This window comes from Leopardus geoffroyi, chromosome A1 (genome assembly GCF_018350155.1).
Source record: "Leopardus geoffroyi isolate Oge1 chromosome A1, O.geoffroyi_Oge1_pat1.0, whole genome shotgun sequence".
Lineage (NCBI taxonomy): Eukaryota > Metazoa > Chordata > Mammalia > Carnivora > Felidae > Leopardus > Leopardus geoffroyi.
In genome coordinates, this window is record NC_059326.1 from 106,989,500 (window position 1) to 107,010,105 (window position 20,606).

The following is a 20,606-nucleotide window of genomic DNA, read 5'->3' on the forward strand; positions in this document are numbered from 1 at the left end:
TGTGCACATACCTAAACATTTTGTTAAGCAACGCTGGAACAAGAAGGTTGTTGTTCTTCTCCACTCTCTTTAAAATTCAAACTTGCTTGTGTCCGCTCACATAAAATCACAGCAGCAAACTCATCTGTTCTGTGTCTGCTCTTCACAGCATGGTTGTCAGCAATACAAGGACAAGAAAACACTGCAAGTGTTGGAATATATAGACAGCTTTATCTCCCATTCCAAATTGTTGGTGCTTCTGTCTGATTGCTGTATTTTGATTATGAGAGCTTTTTTTATTCCTTTTTGATATTGTAAGTAAAAATCAAAACCCCCTACTTCTCTTTTAAGAATTTGGATCAGTTTAATTTCAGAGTGTCCTGAGATTGCAAGGTGAACTGTTAAAAAATTGCTACTATTAATAACCACTTATCTGCTTGAAACAGGATTTTATTTTTGAAATCATCTAACGAAAACTCCACAGGAATGAATTGTAGGCTGAGTTCTCTCTAAGACTAATTGTCATCTACAGTCTCCAATGTCAAAGTTGTTGTTCCTTCCTTGAGTCTATCATACTCATCAAAGCAGCATCATTGTCCCTGATTGAATTTTTCAGCAAGCAATTATTACAAATTTTAAATTAATTTAAATAAATATACACTTGTTTGTTTTAAGCAAAGGGTTTTAGAATAAGATTTTCTCTCTCTCTCTCTTTAAGGTTCTGCTACTCAAAATAGTTTAAAATTCACTGCTGTCACCAAGGGGTTGGTAAACATTGTCTGAAAGGGCCAAATACTAAATATTTATTTTTTTCAAGCCAAAAGGCAAAACTGAGGATATGATGTACTTATATAATTTTTAAAATGTAAAACCATTTTTAAAGTTCAAGAATCATTCTTAATTTTGAAGCCACCAAACCAAGGTGGTGGGCTGGATTGGGGCCTGTGGGCTGTAGTATGCCAACCTCTGTGCTAGCCCAACATCATTTTTTTTGTAGGTCAAGAAATACTTAACAGAAGTGAATGTTCTATGGAAGGTTTATAGGCACTGTGGCAGCATTGAGAGAAGAGCGTGAACTGCACTGTGGGCCTCTCGGTGTCTGACACTGCTGGATTGATTGTTAATGAAGACTTAACAAGAAAAGAGGCCCAGATGTAAACATCCAAAGACCCTAGACCAGGGGCACCTGGGTGGCTCAGTCGGTTAGGTAATCAGTTAGTTGATTTTGGCTCAGGTCATGATCTCATGGTCCACGAGGTCGAGGCCCGTATTGGGTTCTGCGCTGACAGCTCAGAGCCTGCTTGGGATTCTCCCTCTCTCTTCTGCTTGTGCTCATATGTTCTTTCTCTCTCTCCAAATAAACTTAAAAACCAAAAAAAAAAAAAACAAAAAAAGGCTCCACACCACAGGTAAAGCCAAAACCACATAGAATATGACCACATTAAAAAACAAACAAATAAACATGTTTAGCAGGTTTTTTTCTTCCCCATATTGAACCCTACTTTTGTATCCAAAGGAAAATTTCTTATACTTCTTGTATAATTTCCTATGTAATAAGTCAGAAATTCCAGATGTCTAGGAATTATATATACATATATAAAAATTTAACTCCTACTCTTACAATGCCAATTTAGTGAATAAAAAAGTAAAAAATACAGAAAACGTAAATATAGAAAAATACAGCATCTTTTTCTTCTCAGAGCCACAACTTTATGTCCTGATGTGTAGATTAGAATATTAGTGATGACTAAAGATGAAATAGCAGGAAATGAGATTGTATCTGGTAGGAATGAGATTCTGTTTTTGGATTATTTCTATCAGTTTAACTGAGCAAGACCTTCTCAGGAACTGAGTATAGACATCTTTAATGTTCAATCATCTTTTAAAACCTCTCGGTCATCAAAAATTTAAGATAAAAAAAGATTGTACCATCAGATAAGTTTTCTCCTCACAGAAGTATTCCATTTAACAAAGGAAGAAACAATGGTGAATTAGAATTATTACCATGTAACTTCTAATGAATTAACAAATCTAGGAATTCATTATTAATAGCAGCTTATGTCAGAAACAGAGACAAATATTTTGTGTTTCCTACTGAAAGCACACAATATCATCTATTGAGTAGTTTTGTTAAAAAACAAACAAAAAACACAAACAACAACAACAAAAAACCAACCCTGAACTTGTATCTGGAAATTCTCTAGGTCCTAATGCCAATTCACAAATTCACAGGACATACAGGAGACAGAGAAGCATGTGAAATGACACTGCAGGAATGGAATCTGCAGAATTCAGATGGTAGCAATCCCCATAGGACAAATGATCCACTTTTTTAAAAAGTTTATTTATTTTGAGCGAGAGTGAGAGCGAGAGAGCCGGGGAGGAGCAGAGAGAGAGGGAGATAGAACACCACACAGACTGTGCTGTCAGCACAGAGCCCGACATGGGCTGGATCTTGTGAACCGTGAGATCATGACTTGAACCAAAATCAAGAGTTGGACACTTAACCGACTGAGCCAACCAGATGCCCCAATCTACTTTTTTTAAAAAACCAAATATAATATAAGGAAAATAAGGCAGAACTTATTAAAGAAGCTTGAGAGATATATAAAACAATACTGATAATAAAAAATAGAAGTATAAATTCATAAGACAATTATGCAATTCACAAGACAAACTGTAAAACACATGGAATTGATGTGACTATTGACAGTTTGAATGATTATTTGATATTTGATAATATTAAGAAATAATTATCGAATTCATATAAGGTGATGGCATTTTTATAGTTTTCAGTTTTTAGAGCTACATATTAAAATATTTATGGATAAATGATGTCTGTAGTTTGCTTTAAAAAAATTCCAGCAGGAGTTAAGTGGTCAAGGACATACATAAAACAAGACTGGTTATGAGCTAAGTGTTGAAGCTGGATGATGGGTTCAGGAGGTTCCAGTACATGTACTCTGTATATGCTTGAAATTTTGCATTGCAAAATGTTTTTAAAAGATAGCCAAAGGGAAATCTCAAAACCGACTAAAATGGTCATAGTGGCCCTCCACCAAGAATTCTAGTAATTCAAAAGGGGATAGTAATAGGAAAACATCAACAACTCCAGTAGCCCCATAAGAAGATTTTTTATATAAGACACATTCCTCAATGAATAGAAATCTGAATTTGCAAGGCACACTTTTTGAAAATATTACTTTGTGTAGTAAATGTTACTTACATGGTTTGTATCTAATGTAATACAGAAAGTTCAGAAGTATGGCATTGGGAATGAGTATCACTTTAATTTGTGGCTTAGAGCAGAGGATGCCAGAGTCCTGCCCACATCTCCTTGCCTTTACCACTTCCGTGCTTGCCACTGATCTGTCTTCCAACTGTGAGCTCTTTAACTCTTTGATGAAGGGCTTTTTCAAACTGTGCAAGGGGCAGGCTAGAAGTACTGGGGAATGTGTCCCCTGGGAGCAGCCCTTGATCAAGACTGACAGAAGTTTGTCTATAAACATACCTGGCCTCTTTGCTCTTCCTATGGGATGAGTCTGAGGCCCATGGTCTACAATGATTCCAAGGGTTTCCCAAGTGGAATTAAACTCTAGCTTTCTTCAGTGGTAACTGACTTTAGCACTTACCTTTTATTGGTTTCTTTCCATTCCTTGAACTCTCCCCTTAACTTCTCCACTCTCCCATCAGTATTCCCCAGGATCACTTTCCAAATAAACCACTTGCTCTCAAATTCTTGCATCAGAGTCACTTCTTGAGGAACTCAAACCAATTTACATTCAATTGGTAAAAAGCAATTGAATAAGGGTGATTCTATCATTTCGGGCTGGCGAACCTAGAATTTCAGCTATGTATTCATGGTTTTGTTTTTTGTTTTTGTTTTCTGAGGGTGATAAATGTCAGTAAACTGGTATAACAATTCTGCTTTTATGTTAATTTTTAAATTTAATGTATGTTCTTAGGACTTTGAATTATCCCATTTATCAAGGAAGATTAGAACAGTAGGTTACAAACTTTAGTATGTTTAAGAAATGCTTAGGTGTCTTTTTATAGATGTGGATTCCTGGGGGCACCTGGGTGGCTCAGTGGGTTAAGTGTCGGACAGACTTTAGCTTCAGGTCATGATCTCACAGTTTGTTAGTTCGAGCCTGCATCGGGCTCCGTGCTGACAGCTCAAAGCCTGAAGGCTGCTTCAGATTCTATGTCTCCCTCTCTGCCCCTCCCCTGCTCGCATTTTGTCTCTCCCTCTCAAAACTAAATAAATATAAAAAAAGTTTTTTAAAATGTGGATTCCTGGCCCCCACCCTCAGTGATTCTGATTCAGAAGAACTCCAGATTTACTATTAATACTTATGCACATTAAAACATTAGAAATATTTACAGAGGAGTCCTGAGGACCTTACTTTGAGAAACACTGACCTGGATGCCAAAGTTTTCATTACTTTTAAGACCTCGTGGCCATTTGGGTTCTATATGCCTATCAGAAGGTTTCATCTGCCTCTGATTGGCTATATCATGTCCTGGAGTCCCAATTCTATGCTGCTAATGCTAAAACTTACATTTAATTTTAATCTGGTTCATATGGTACTGTGGCTATTTCTGTCCGTTTTCTGCAAAGGTAGACGTGGGAAGTGCAGTCTGGAAGAAAAACGTGTGGTGTAGTATGAAGGGTGTGGTAAGCAGAACGGTAGCAAAGGTCTTAAAAATGCAGTGCTCCACCCCTCACTTATTTCTTGGGTGTGCCTCAGCCATGCTTCCTTTTGAATCTCTTTGTGCCCAGTTGGGAGATGAAAGCAGAAAGCACTGCTGGGAAATCACTTAGCTATGAGGCTAACATTTGCTCTTAATCTTCTCTTCAGGCTCTTCTAGTCTTTACTGCCCAGTGAAAAATCAGAGCTAAGGCCACAGGGAGCCAGTGAGATAAAGTATCACCATGTCCCAGGCCTCCCCACACTCTTATTTTACATCTGGAACACTATTCTGAGAGCAGTTTCCAAATGATGACCACTTATTTCATTTAGGAGAGCCACTTCACCCTTGTCAATTAGTTAACGCAGTTTTATTTGGATTTTACATTTTGTCTATTCCTGGAGCTCCAACTGGCTTCAAAGGGCATATAACTGCACCTTCAACTTTATTGGTATGGCAATGGTATCTTCCTCTTTCCTCACTACGTTGTATGACTCTTAACCTCTAAAAGTCACTTACTGAGACATGTTCTTTTTGGCACAGTAACACAAAATGGTTGGAGCCTTAGAATGATGCATCGTCCTAGAGTTGGTTTTTGTAGAAGTGAAAAGTATATGCTCCCAAATGTGTTAAAGTTACTAATTGCTACTTGATACAAATTAGAATTCTAAATGTCTGAGTGATTTAAATTCTTTTTGTCTCAAAAGATTCATTTCTGACATTCCCTTCTGAAAGCAACACATGCAAAAACAAAACAAAACAAAACAAGACATCAAGGTACCAGATTCCAGAATGCAACAGGGGTGAATCTGAACACATGGAGGCAATTGTATACTTAAATCATGTCACAGCTTTAAAAATACAAATTCAATGATGGTCACTCTCTTGTCATCCCAAACCATTAGACCAGTGTTCCATCAGGAGGAAGGCATTCTAACCCTTAATTTTTCCTCCTAAAAAATTGTCATGCTATTTCTAGTAGAAGAAAAAGGCAAATGAAGGTATTTCCTTAGACCATTGGTTTCACGTGTTTGGTTTTTGAAAGCTCTTTACAGTCTTAAAAATCAATGAGGATCCCAAGTATTTTTAGTGTGAGAAATTAAAAATTAGAAAAAAGTGACATAATAACTCATCCAGAAATAACAAACCTACTATATTTTAAATGAAAAAACATTTTATGAACGTTTGTATATGTTCCAAAACAAACAAAAAAAGTTGGAGAGTGGCAGAAAATAAAAGTTCTGTCCTCCCACTGCTAATATTTTATTGCACTCCATGATTTTCAAGACTATTGAAAGATGTGTCATTATTAGCTCACTATGAATTTAAATAAAAGTCCACCACTGGATGTAGCAGTCGTCAAATGAACTAAAACTATACCTGCCTTACTCTCTCAAAATGCAATGACAATGGGTTGAGAGATGTGATATTTAACCTTTCTTGCATCTTAGTAAAATATCCTGAAATTGCTGCATGACAGAAACGTCCCCCTAATTTCTCTTCTTATGTTTATTCTGTAATGGTAGTATGGCTATAAACACACACACACACACACACACACACACACACACACACACACACACACACCTGCATGCACATGTATACATCATATTTATGTAACCATATGCAAAGTATTTGTATATTGATACTTAAGAAAGCACAATAAATCCTGCCAATGTTCTGAAATCCATTTGTCTTTGTTAATCAGAAAATGAGCTTTGGGACTTAATAGTCAGAAATGGCTATGCTGGATAAAATAAAATAAAGTATTTTACTTTTTTTTTTTTCAACGTTTATTTTTGGGACAGAGAGAGACAGAGCATGAATGGGCGAGGGGCAGAGAGAGAGGGAGACACAGAATCGGAAACAGGCTCCAGGCTCTGAGCCATCAGCCCAGAGCCCGACGCGGGGCTCGAACTCACGGACCGCGAGATCGTGACCTGGCTGAAGTCGGACGCCCAACCGACTGCGCCACCCAGGCGCCCCTAAAATAAAGTATTTTATTTAAGATTCACATCACCTGTTTTTACTTTACAGAATGTGGCAACTAAAAATTTTTCTTTACATATGTGGATCATATTATATTTCTTTTCAACAGCAGTCATCTGTAGGAGAGGAAAAGATAGTAATTTACAGGGTTTTAAAAAGTTAAAGAAACAGGAAGGAAGGTAGCATGTGCATTTTAATTTTTGATAGATTAAAGTATTGAATTGGAGCTTATTAATATTTTGGAGAGTACTGAAAGGAGGAAAAATAAAAACAACTTTTTTAGAATAAATTCAGATTGGTGATTAGGAGCTCTCTGAAGATTTTACAGCTCACTGCCTAATCATAGATTACTAGTACTTAAAAAGAAAAAAAGTCCTCATCATAAATAGTGCCTCTTTATTTGTTAAAGCATGCTTGGGCGTTTTACTTATGTCTAAGAGACCGTGTTGGAGCCCAGGGATGATGGAAGAAGTAGAAGTTTTAATTCTGAGAGGGTCACCTCTTGTCTCTTCCATAAGTGACAGCGGGAGTCTTATTTCTTCTCAAAGTACATTGATGATTTTGAAGAAAGAACCATCTTCATACTCAGATAAATCTACAGAAAATAAAAGTCAGGGTGCCTGAGTGGCTCAGTCAGTTAAACATCCAACTTCAGCTCAGGTCACGATCTCATGGTTTGTGAGTTCGAGCCGCATGTCGGGGGCTCTGTACAACAGCTTAGAGACTGGAGCCTGCTTCACATTCTGTGCCTCCCTCTCTGCTGCTCCCCACTCATGCTCTGTCTCCCTGTCTCTCAAAAATAAATAAATATTTTTTTTAAAAGTCGTATGTGTGTTGATTTTAAACAAAATATTTTCTTTAAGGGTTTTATTACAGCAAATTCCAAATCTACCCAAAAGTAATAACCCAGTCCAGTTATCAATCCCTGGTCAGCCAAGCTCCACCCACATCGCCATCCACTTAGCACCTCCCTCAATCCTATGTTATTTGAATTCCAGTCTGCACGCTAGCTCATCTACAAAAATGTCAGTATATAATTCTGAAAAAATAAGAACTTTATTTTGGAAACATAGCCACAATATAATTATCATATCTAAACAAGGAGTTAATAATTCCTTAGCATGATCAAATAGCCAGTCAGTGTAAAAAACCAAAACCCTACATTTTCAAGTTGATTAACTAAATGTTAATTAGAATTAGGCTCTAAAACTTACCTAGGTTCATCATGTGCTCTAAACAATTACCTTTTCCTATTTCAGTATATGAACTTCTATCACTCCCTCATGTGCTGATTTCTGAGGAAACAAACATATAATTAGTCATCTTGTTATGTGTCTATGCTTAATTCTCTGTGTATTGAGATTCCTCTAGCTATTGATTGGCAATGTCAAAAATACCATATAACACAATCTACCCCTCAGAAACAAACAGAATTACATTATGATTATTAGCCACTAGATGCCACAGTTGTTTCACACAAATGAAATCAGCTCAGCCTTGGTCTGTCAAGAAAAAATGATAACATTCTAAATATCAGAGTAAAATACTAAATTGAAGTGTCAGAACTAGCCTAAACTGGCACCTAGTAGCAGACCCGTACATTGAACCATATATTTAAATATTTACCTTTAACTCTTGTACCTGAGCAAACTATGATAGCCACCCTTTTAAATGCATCTGTGCCTTTGTCTATGATTTTGAAGTTCTTGCTAATTCTTTCCAATCAGTTCAAACATGGAATGGAGTACCTTCCAAGAAGTCTGCTGAATGGCTCTCTGTAAGTGTGTCAGACTTGATTTCGGGTTGGTTAAAGTTGCTAAGGATTGACAGAAGACAGGGAATCAGTTTTGCATTTTTTTTCTGGAAAACATCATACTTTTTAGGAGCTTTTGTTGTTATTACTTTCCTCAAAATCTGCTGAGCTGCTTCATCAAGATTAATCAAGTGGTTCACTAGTGTACCTACTGAAACATTCTTGTTTAGGTAAGAACAACAATCTTATCATTTTTGGTCAGCAATATTAGAATTATATACACTTCTGCAAGCTTTCTTTCAATGTAGTATTCAGATCTGGCTATATTTTAGTATACATTTAGTATGTTTATTCAATGATAAAAAGTTTCCATACAAATTTGTCACTTACCACCCCTCTTATTCAAATACAGGTTTTGTTGTTGTTGTTAACTTTTCCCTAGAATGTTTTACCCTATTCTTTGTTTTAATAAAAAAATGTAGTCCTTGGTAGAAATTTTCCAGAAAAGCATCTACCTGAAAACTCATGTATCTCAAAATTAAAGTAAGTATGGGAAAATTACTTCACTGACCTTGGGAAATACCAAATAAATAGCCTGAGGAATCTCAACATATACGAAATTACACTCTTAGGAAAAGCTTTCTTAAAACTTCTACTTAATAAAAATCCCACTGTGTGGGATGTCACGGAGGTCACCTCAGTAATGCTTTAAATGCTTTCCCTGATTCTACCCTTGTCCTTCCCTAACTTTTTCTTCTCACAGGAGCTAGAGTGGTCCTTGTAAAACATAAGTAAATAAAAAACATACTACCGTTCTACTCAACACCTTCGTTATCAATCAGAATGAAAGACCAAGACTTTACAAATGTCTTTAAGCCTCAAAATATTCACAGTCTAATGTGATAGACACTAGCTAGATGTGTCTTTTGAACATGTGAAATGTAGCTAGTTTGAATTTAGATGTGCTATTAAGATGTGAAATACACAATGGATTTGGAAAACTTAGGACTGATTGAAAGAATGTAACTTTTCTCCGTAATAATTTTATATTATTATTTATATATAAGTTGCAGTAATAATATTTTGGATACACTGAGTTGAGTAAAATATGTTATTTAAGTTAATTTCACCACTTTTTAAAAAACTCTATCCACAAGAAAAAAGTTAAATTACAGGACTGACATTTATGGCTCACATTCTGATTTTGTTGAATGGCGCTAGCCTAAATGACCACCAGGTCACCAGCTCCCTCCCAGTTCCAACTCACATCAGCTTCTTTGCTATTCCTCAACATAACCATGTATATCTCAAGCCTTTGTGTTGGCTGTTCTCTCCTCCTGGAAAGTCTTGCCACAGATATCCTTATGGTTAGTTTCCTCACTTTTTTCTGTTCTGTGCTAAAATTATCAGAAAGAACTTCTCTGACCAATCAATTTAAGATGGCCTCACAGAACACTTGTACCTACCCACTTTTTTAAAAAACCTGTATCACCTAGCATATTATATGTGTTTGTGTGCATGCTTGCATGGGTGTGTGTGTGTGTGTGTGTGTGTGTGTGTGTGTGTGCGTGTGTGTAATATTTCCTTAGTAGAATAACCCCCATGAAGTCAGGGACTGTGTTTTGTTTATTCCTGTTCCTCTGGAATAGTACCTGGATTTTGGTAGATACTAAATAAATATGTGTTAAATAAATGAAAGGATAAATATCACTAAAAATAAGTAAAGAGATATCTGAGGCATTTTATCATGAAGGTTTGGAAAATGAGAAGAATTAACATTTCCTGGGTGCCTACAATGAACTAGATACTGGGCTAAGCACTTATATATAATGTCTTAATCCTCACAGAAATGTATTTGCAGATTAGATATCTAAAGTTCAGACAATTTAAATAATTTTCCTAGGTCATTTAGCCAGTATGGAACATCATTTCAATACTTTTTATTTCAGTGTCTCCAAGTAGCTCCCCTGACTCCCAGAATGAATCAGATGCTCTTGTAAATAATTTCTAAGTACTTCCCCTTCATATAATTTGTCACCACTGTATTCATTTTGTAGTGTGGCGCTTAATGTCTGTCTTCTCGCTGAATTATAAACTTCATGAGAAGTGGCAGTGAATATCTTGTTGATATTTCCACCCTAATACTTAATCTCTAGTACATATTTATTGAATACATGAATGAATAAAATTAACTTTATCTTGCAATATTATAACAGCTGATGAGTGGGTTATTTGTGGCCAATGAGAATTAATGATTTTGTAGATCTTCTAAAAGAATGGCACTCATTAGAATGAAACCCTGCTGGATATTTCAGGGGAAAGTAAGCTGGTGTATAGGTGTTCTTCACACTTGACCGTACCTTATGATCACGTCTTATGGTCCACACCACACCTTATGGATTTCCTCTGGAGATGTACTGTCCAACATGGTAGACATATAGGGCTATTTAAATAAAACTTAATTAGGGGCACATTAGGGTGGTTCAGGGCATTTGGACATCAGCTCAGTTCACCATCTCACGGTTTGTGGGTTTGAGCCCCATGCGGGCTCTGTTTTGACAGCTCAGAGCTTGGAGGCTCTTTCAGATTCTCTGTCTCCCTCTCTCTCTGCCCCTTCCCCACTCACACTCTATTTCTCTCTCTCTCAAAAATAAACAAACATTTTAAAAAATTAAAAAATAATTAGATTCATTTCCTCAACTATATTAGCCACATTTCAAGTGCTCAACAGTCATACATGGCTAGTGGCTGCCTTAGGACAGAACAGATAAATAAAATTTCCATTATAGGGAGAGTTCTAATGAACTATTCTAGGAAGTTAAAAAATTCTTAGGAGGATGTATTTTTAAATCAGAAAGGGGTGGTTCGATTAGTTTTGTATTCTAACTAAAATTAAACTTTGAAAAAGAGCTTAATAATCTGTATTCTCAAGTGTTTCTGGGCAAGACACCGACATGGAAAAGGAGCTTCATTGTCTAGTGGATGAAACATTTAGTCAGACGAGCTCATGCACAGCCAGTGACTGGTGTGGAAAGAACCACTCCTCTGAGGGCTCTGGCCAGGCCTACTGTTCCAGGGAAGCCGCCAGCACCTGGCGGGATTGAGCCCTATGTCTAATGCTATTCAATACCATCCCTTTGCGTTTGATGTACAAAACAGAAGAATGAAATTTGAAGAGGAAAGGGTTTGAAATGCCAAAGCGCACCTCAAACTATTAGACTCACAACTTCTGTAGAGTTTTTAAATGTCCCCTTCCTCAAAATGTTACCTATCTTCAGGCAATTTCTTCATCATGTAACTTTCAATAATCTTGGCCAATATAATTGAACTTCCTTTGAGATTCTGTCGCTGAATGTCTTTCTTGCTAATTGGACAAATAAGACATTTCCTGTCATGCCTAAGAAAATAAAAAAGTTTATAGGCAAGAATAAAAATTACATTTTCTATTTTATTTTCTGATTAAGCTTACTTATTGAGGGCGGGTAACAAGAATTTTCTTAAATTGAATCTTCTGGGTATTGGCTCTAGAATTTGTTCACATTTCTCCATCATTGGCCTCTCCCAGTGAATAAGTCTTTTACCAAGACTGAAAATAGTTCATGGTTCTCACTTCTAGACAAGAGGCCAGTAGGAGAACTGAGGCGGAGACCAGGAACCAGCCCCACACTTCCCAACTCAACAGGTGGGGAACATGGGATTTTTATGTTCTTTGGGGACTGGGTCCCCACTCACCGTTATCTGTCAGTGTCTGCCTCTGAGATTTTCTTAGGAGACACACCTAGGGACAGCGGTGCTCTGCATAGACTGGAGAGGACTGGTGAAGGAGGCAAGCGAAACTGGGAAGTTAGGAAGGTTGGGAGGTGAGGTCCTAGGTCCTAGAGCCCGGACCTAGGATGGGACAGATGGTTCCCCCAGCAGTGCGCGGGACACCGAGCGGAGAGCAGAGACACGGAGGAGCAGCAGCAGGGGAGACGCGAAAAGCACCGCAAACGCGAAGAGGGGAGCGCGCACGGACCTGGGCGGGGCAGAGTGGGGAAGGGTCACGCCGGGACGTCACCCGCTGTGGGCCGGGGGAGGCGAGCGGGGCGGGAGCTGCGGGCGCCTGCCGGGGGCTCTGGGACCCGAGCTCCGCCGATGAGGTCAGTGGATCCGACGCGCCGGGAGGAGGGCAGTGGAGCCCCCGGACGCGGGAGTTGCGAGGCCGGCGGAGGGGCGGGACGGGACGGGAAATGGGACGGAGAGCTAGGGCCGTGGGAGGAGGAACGAGGGGGCGTCGGCGCTGGAAGCCGGAGGCGGCCCGACCGGGCTCGTTTCCTTCCGGAGAGGAGGCCGGCTCTGGACCGAGGCGGGGACGGGGGGCGTCCAAGGGCGGGTGACGGGGAAATAGCGCGGCTCTCGCTTCTCCCGGGCTGGCAGCGGTGCTGCTCGTGGCTCCTCCTCGGGGCCAGTCCGGAGCCCGGCGGCGGGGGGGAGCGGGAGGCGGAGAGCGAGGGCGGGGGCTCGGGAAGGAGGGAGGAGGGAGGGACCAGGCGCGCCAGTGACAGGGTGGCAGCCTAGGAGCGGACGCGTTGCCGCCGCCGCCGCTCCACCTCCTCCTCCAGCAGCTCCTCTCGCTGCTGCCGCCGCCACTGCCGCCGCCGGGAGAAGTTTCACTCCCGACCCTCGTTCGGAGCCCGGACCTAGAGCCGAGCGGGGGAGCGCGGCCGGCAGCGGCAACCCGCAGTGGGCCAGGCGCCCGGAGCGCCCCGACCGTGAGCCGGCGTCGGCGCCTCGGCGGCGGGCAGCGGCCCGGGCTGGGGGCGCTGAGGCGGAGGAGGGGCGGGTGTGAGCCGCGGGACCCGCGCGCAGCGCCGCAGCCACTCAGCTAGCGTCCGCGCCGGGGGCAGTCGCGATGGCCGTGCGCTCCCGCCGCCCGTGGATGAGCGTGGCACTGGGGCTGGTGCTGGGCTTCACCGCCGCGTCCTGGCTCATCGCCCCCAGAGTGGCCGAGCTGAGCGAGAGGAAGAGACGCGGCTCCAGCCTCTGCTCCTACTACGGCCGCTCGGCCGCTGGCCCCGGCGCTGGCGCGCAGCGGCCGCTCCCCCAACCTCAGCCCCGGCCGCGGCTGGAGCAGTCGCCGCCCCCCGCGCGCCAGGAGCTTCAGGGGCCGCCGCTGCCACAGGCAGCGCCTGGAGCAACCAGTTTTCGGAGCAGCCCCTGGCAACAGCCACCTCCGCTGCAGCAGCGGCGGCGAGGACGCGAGCCCGAAGGCGCAACGGGGCTGCCAGGCGCCCCCGGGGCCGAAGGGGAACCCGAGGAGGAGGACGGGGGCGCGGCTGGGCAGCGGAGAAGCGGCCGGCCGGGGAGTAGCCACAACGGCAGCGGGGACGGGGGCGCTGCCGCCCCGAGCTCCCGACCCCGGGATTTCCTGTATGTGGGAGTGATGACCGCGCAGAAGTACCTGGGCAGCCGCGCGCTAGCGGCGCAGCGGACCTGGGCGCGCTTCATCCCCGGCCGCGTGGAGTTTTTTTCCAGTGAGCAGCCCCCCAACGCCGGAATGAGCCAGCCCCCGCCACCCCTGCCTGTCATCGCGCTACCGGGGGTGGACGACTCCTACCCTCCCCAGAAAAAGTCCTTCATGATGATCAAGTACATGCACGACCACTACCTGGACAAGTATGAGTGGTTTATGCGCGCCGACGACGATGTCTACATCAAAGGTGACCTCCCAGCGCCGGCTGTCCCGCCTGCCCGCTGCCCCCCACCCTCTTCTCCCGAATCCTTCCTCTGCAACCAGCCCTAATCCCTGCCCAGCCCCTCTCTGCTTGGCTGCCAGCACGTGCTCTGAGCTCCTGCAGCCCCCAGCCCTCGGTCCCCACCCCTCGCATCCGCCCACCATGCCTAGTCCGCTCCTCCTCTTCTGCTGCAGTCTGGACCCTCCTCACACCTGACCGGTTTTATTAGCCTTTCTCACTCTTGCTGTTCTCCTTTCCGCCCAGCGCTTGCCCCTACTCCTCACTCTGTGTCAACGCTGAGGAAAGGGACTTTAGGGTTAGCCAAAGGCGTTTCCTACTCTGTCCTCCTCCGAAAGCCCGGGTGGTAGTAGTTTCCCAAATCTATCTAGAGGGGCGTGTCCTCAGTAAAGGAAGGGAAGACCGAGGAAGCGGGCGAGAGCCGGTCTGGATACGGGTGTTCTAGCTTTATTCCACAACCCTTTTGTTTTGATTGGATCTAGAGCGGTTTCAGAAATGGTGAGATTAAGGAATTATTTTCGCTATTCGGGACCGCTCCGTCTGCGTTTCCTTCCCTCTCTTACGACCCCGTCAAGCACCGGGAGTCCTTGAGCACCCACACCCACATCGCTCCAGCGCGCACCTCCTTCCAGCCACAGCAGTGTTGCACAGAGTCGGGCCCTAACCCCCACCCCGCCCCCCGCCCACCTCAATAAAACCCCGGGCGGAGGAGAGCATTTTCAGGAATTGGTGGTGCGCAGAAGGTGAGAGCGCGGGTGACTTATCCAGACCCCAGGAGCTCCAAGCTGTATGAGCATGTTATGTACTAGTGTGGATCCTTTCCAGTCCATCTTGGTGGCGGCGGCGATAAGCAGAGGCTTGGAGTCCTTCCCCAAAACCACGCGCAGCCACAGCAGGAGAAAACTTTGTCAGTTTTAAAAGAGGCGCGGTCTTTCACCCTCATCGTGGGTGGCTCTGGCCAGAGATTTCTAAACTCAGCAGAGAGAAGTTCCTAAGAGCGGGAGTAAATCTTCCCAGTACCGCCCGCTGTGGAGATGGAGATGGGCGCAAGGGAAGTCTCAGGGTTGTGTTGAAGTAGGGTCTCCCAGGGCTTCCTCCATTTCCCAGCTTCTTGGTCAAAGGGGGGCAGCGCTCCCTTACTGTTAAGAAAGCCTCGTTGCTTTCTCCTTATCCAGGTGGTCTTTCACAGGATTCAAGGAAAAACAAACAAATTCCGTTTTGGCTCAGGGAGTGGGTGTGGAGTAATAACTAGAGATTTCTTGGGGCTAGGTTGGGAAGAGCGAAGTCATTCCATTGGTGATTCGATACAAAAATAAATGGTTGCCTTTCTAATGAATACGGTATCTTACAGATTTCAGATGTATAGCTACCTATAGCTGTAAGTGATAGATCCCTTCTAGTCCCCTTGTCTTCTGCGTATGGTTGAAGTCCCAAAGGTTTCCTGGCAGAAGTTTGCCACACTTGACAGAGAATTTCTAAAATGCACGAACAGCATCCACTTCTGTCATTTCTCTTAATGGTTTGAAAGACTGTCCTTCAGAACACTGAAGTGCCATATTCATTCCATCTCTATTAAGAATGAAATGCATTTTGAATTAAGAACCCAATAATAGCTAACACTCACTGAAATCCAAGGGGGAGGGGGGGGAGGTGTGGCGTGGCTTCAAGATAAATGACTGCAGATGAGTTCTCATCAAAAAACGATAGTAAAGATGCTGACTGGGAATATAAAGAAGGTGGCTACTTCATTGTGTCGCTTTGTAGAATACCAAATGTGTTTTAGCTACACAATTTGACGTTTAAATGGTTTTTCTTGATGAACTTACATACTGTAAGGAAACCAATTATATTATTATTTTAACAAATGTTTATTTTTTCCAAAAAGGTGCTTTTCGACGTTCCCAAGTTAAATTCCAACACAACTTTAATATTCTTTCTCTCTCTCAATTTTTGTTTGTATGTGACTCAAGTTTAGTTCAGGACAAAACACGGCCAATTTATCAGGAAAAAATACTAATCGGATATCAACAATTTGCCAATCAGTGCTGAATATAAATGTTGTTATTTTCTGAAAATTTTATCATTAACTCAGATATGCTAAGAAATTTATCATTAATCTCTTTATCATAATCTCACCTTTTACAAAAAAAAGTCTGGTGATTATTATACTTAAGGTTTTCCAGTGACCTTGAGTAGAAGGTTAAGAACATTTTATTATGACTTAATTAGTAACGGAAATTTCATAGTTTTAAAGTAATAGAATATTCAGAGAGGTCTTTCTTCCTTTCAGCTGTATTATGACTTTTGGGGAGTTTGTGCACAATGTTGAAAGGTCTTTCCCTTACTTTGTATGTTCTAAATGATTACGAAATTAGGAAAAGGAGAGATTGTTGCCTTTCTCTTTGTAGGTGATAAGTTAGAAGAGTTTCTTCGATCACTCAATAGCAGCAAGCCTCTCTACCTGGGCCAGACTGGCCTGGGGAACATTGAAGAACTTGGAAAATTGGGGCTGGAGCCTGGAGAGAACTTCTGTATGGGAGGACCTGGCATGATCTTCAGTCGAGAGGTTCTCAGGAGGATGGTGCCACATATTGGTGAATGCCTCAGAGAAATGTACACGACTCATGAGGACGTGGAAGTAGGACGATGTGTTCGACGCTTTGGTGGAACTCAGTGCGTCTGGTCTTACGAGGTAAGACAGGCTGTGATGAAAATGTTCACATGTTATAGATTCTTGCCAGTTTATTGCCTGGGGCAATGACTATGTTTATTCTCTTGCTTGGAAATAACAGCATCAGCCGTGTATGGACACAAGGGTGATTGTGGGGAATAACTTTCTTCACAGAGCCGAGGCCTGTGGGAGGTGTTTTTTATTAGCATGGCCCTTAACTTTCAGCAGGAATCTGTATATATGGTCACATCTCTGGAAGATGCTCTTTCCCCTCTATTTGCTTTATTGGTGTTGATAAACGTGCTTATCCATTTCCTGTCTCTAACAAGGGGACTAATTTTATTCTCTTGGGTTGTAACTTTTAGCATTTGGTACTTGGTTGGTTGTTGCTGTTGTTGTTTTGGTTAGGTGTATAATTGCATCTCTTTGTTTCCGAACAGTTTAAGTTTTCTTGGGAGATTTTCAAGTGGAAATTTAACATGTATGTTTTTAAATCATAGGAAAAATTAACTCATAGGGTATCATTTATGATAGATTTATTCACAAAATAAAGGGGGCTTGTTACCTGGGAAAATAGAAGAAGTTATGAAGATGTTAAGTAACTGTTTAGTATTATGACTGGTTCCCTACAATTGGTCTCTGTCTGCCGTTCTATTTCCTGAACAGCAGCTGTTGTTTATATAATCTGAGTTAGGAACTGTTCTTTTATTGTGGTAATTAGTTTTATGAAATACTCTGGGATTTTTTTTTTTCCTTCAGAAATTTGTTTTGAAGAGAAATACAATTTTGTTTGAAATAGTTTTCCTAAAGGTTAGTGTTCGTAAAAATTTGATTTAACATTTGGTGTATTGCAGTTTTGAGTAGTTTGGTTTTCAGGTCGTTGGAGTTTGATATACTCAGTTGCACACATATGTAAATTATAACTTAACTCATTTTTTTATCTTTTCAAATTTTTCTTGTCTCCCGGTATAGAAGAAACATGAAAATAGGTTCCTTGAGAAGTCACGATACCTCAAGATTACACAGTTACTTTGTAATTACTTTAGTAATTACTGTGTAATTACTTTAGTTAATTTTGCTTTATCTTTAATACTTTGTGGTATTTACACTTTTAGGGAATATTTCTTCTGTCTATTAAAGAAACTAAAAATTATCAATAAATAGTTATTTGGAATATGTACTATACAAATTTAAAATTGTTATTACCTCACTTCTTTTGATACCAAAATTGTAATTTTTCTTTTGTATAACTATGGCTACCCTGTAGAATAAAAATATTTGCAATGCAAGAACATTATAGTTAAAAATAGGTATTTTAGAATAAACTCACTGAAAAATATTTGTTTCTCCATTTACCATAAAACTAACTGAAAGGCATAAAACAAATACACAGTATAGAAAACACATTAGGTTGATTTTGTTTATATGAAGATACAACTTTGGAGACATTCACTCTGTATGGATGAGTAAACAAAATTATTGATATTTAAAAATAGAGATGGAAATTTATAATGTTTTATTTGGTACTTTATTGCCTTAACATCACATAGAAGGTCTTAAGGAACCTTTTGTTTAAATGTCCTTCCCTTCAAGTTTTCGTTGATCCTGCCGTCTTCATCTAGCTGTGAACCCATTTCATCTAGCTGTGTACCCATTTATGTTCCAGGAGAGTAAAGTAAACTCAGGTGACCTACATGCTCAAGAATCGACTTAATATTTTATTTTTAATATAGGCATTTTATAGTGGAACTTTAGGTCGTATCATAAACTTGACATAAAAGAACAGATAAACCAAGAAATTGCAAATCTTACAAGATGTAACATCAGGATCACAGTATTTTCATTAACTTTTCAAAATACATTTAAATTTACACTCATACTAGGTTATCAACTGAGTTCACAATCTATATGAAGAAATCATTTCTATCTTTTGTTCCTCGCAAAAGAAAATATTGTTCTCTCAAGTTGTGCTGTTTTAGAAGGTTGACTTTATCTTTTGCTAAACAATTACATAGAATTTACTTTGTTTTGGAATATCAGTTTTTCACGGCTATTTAAACAGAATTTTGAGGGGACATTGCTTTGGTAGTACAAAGTCTCAGGTCTTATTTAAAGGAATGATGGAACATTTCATGGCCAAGGTATTTATTAAATAGCATCTGTTAATAAATTTAGTAATGGTAAATATACAATTAAGTAATAATTTAAGCATGTTAATATTAGGATGCGTTCTGTGTTATATGGGACTCCTGAGTAGATCAGTTGGATCACAGCCAAACTAGGGTTTTCCAGTTTAGATTTTAGGTTAGTTCATATGATGTCCATTCTTTGCTACTGTTCACATTATTTGAAAAGATTCCTCTATTTTACTGTACATTGGTGTCCTCAGTAAAGATGAAATTGTACATCTGGTCGTATAACAAGCTATGAAAGGATCTTTAACTTTGTTTTCTTTTTTCTTTTAAAAGATCCATCTGTGATAGAATTCTCTTAAAATCTTGAATTTCCTTTATCTATACCTTTCATGGATTTCAGAATTTTCTTTGGCTTTTCCTCCTAATGAAAGTTCTTACAGAGTTAAGAGCACTGCCTATGAATTTTGAGTTTAAATATATGAAGCATTCATGGTGCAATATTATCTTTTAAAAATGATAAACAGGCTTGAAGATCTTCCAGGAAGTGGATTGGGCAAACATAATTAAACTATATAGACTTTGTAGCTTTTCTTTATGATAAATTACAATTTTTATAAAACCTAGAAATCTTTTAGTATTATTTACTGTTCAATGAAAGTGTACTTTCTCTGTTTTATATACAATTTAGCATTAATTGAGAGAAAAAGAGGATACACTTGAACTTGGGTTTGAGTTCTGTTGTCTTTGGTAAGTTAGTTCTTTGAGCCTTGTTTAGTTCAACTGAAATTGGACATTATTACAGTGTCTGCTACATAATTTTTGGAGAAGATTAAGTGAATTGGCGAAAAAAACCTACGTAAAGCCCTTCATATAGTGTTTAGTACACAGTAATTTTTCAATAAATGTTAATTATTATAACCATAATTGTTGCTGAATAGATCATGTATTATACATAACATGGATTCATCGATATTTTATTATATTTTTTAATGATTAGTAATGAATGATTTGTCTATATCAAAAGAGTCCAACTAAAAATAAACTGAATTCTTTTCAGTTAAAGAATCCAACTTTAAGGTTTTTTTGGCAAAGAACAAGAAAGTTTCAAAAATACTGAAAGTATGGGGATTCCATGTCAGTAGAACTTACTATAAAACATGGAAGTCTGCATGTTTAAATGATGCATTACACATATTTGCTTCAGTCTTTGAGCACCATAATAATAGTTTATCTTAAAATAACAGTGTGGAAAATATTATATAACAAGTGATGATCTAATATATATATTTAAGGAATCTCAAATAGATCAGACTCAATATTAAAAAAAAAAATTATTGTATAGGTTTCTAGATGGGTTGCCAGAACAATAGCCCCTTTTTCTAAGTTTCTCTGGAATTTTCAGTAGAAACAGAGGTTAATAGTGTCTCATTCTGCAATCAACTATATGAACACCAGGAACTTGGCTTTCAAGTAGCTAGAACCTGTTCCTGTGGTGCTCACTTTTGCAGGAAATGATGGATAGCTTTACTTCCTCCCTGGGGTAAGGTCCTCATGGTCTGGGAAGAATGTCTTGCATGGGGGCTTCTTGCTTTGTTTCTCTCTCTGTCATCTCCTCCCCTTTTACTTTTTTCTTTCTGTATTTAATGATATATAAA

The 20,606-nt window shown here is 40.3% G+C and overlaps 1 protein-coding gene across 1 annotated transcript in view; it reads left to right on the plus strand.

Annotated features, from left to right (window-relative positions):
• The first annotated feature begins 12,961 nt into the window (after positions 1 to 12,961).
• CHSY3 (chondroitin sulfate synthase 3) overlaps positions 12,962 to 20,606 on the plus strand; it is a 284,180-nt gene continuing 276,535 nt past the window's right edge. The window contains exons 1-2 of the mRNA XM_045487784.1: positions 12,962 to 14,112; positions 16,554 to 16,837. Coding sequence (XP_045343740.1) covers positions 13,305 to 14,112; positions 16,554 to 16,837 — 1,092 coding nt within the window. The 5' untranslated portion in view covers positions 12,962 to 13,304. The remainder of the gene's footprint in view (positions 14,113 to 16,553; positions 16,838 to 20,606) is intronic.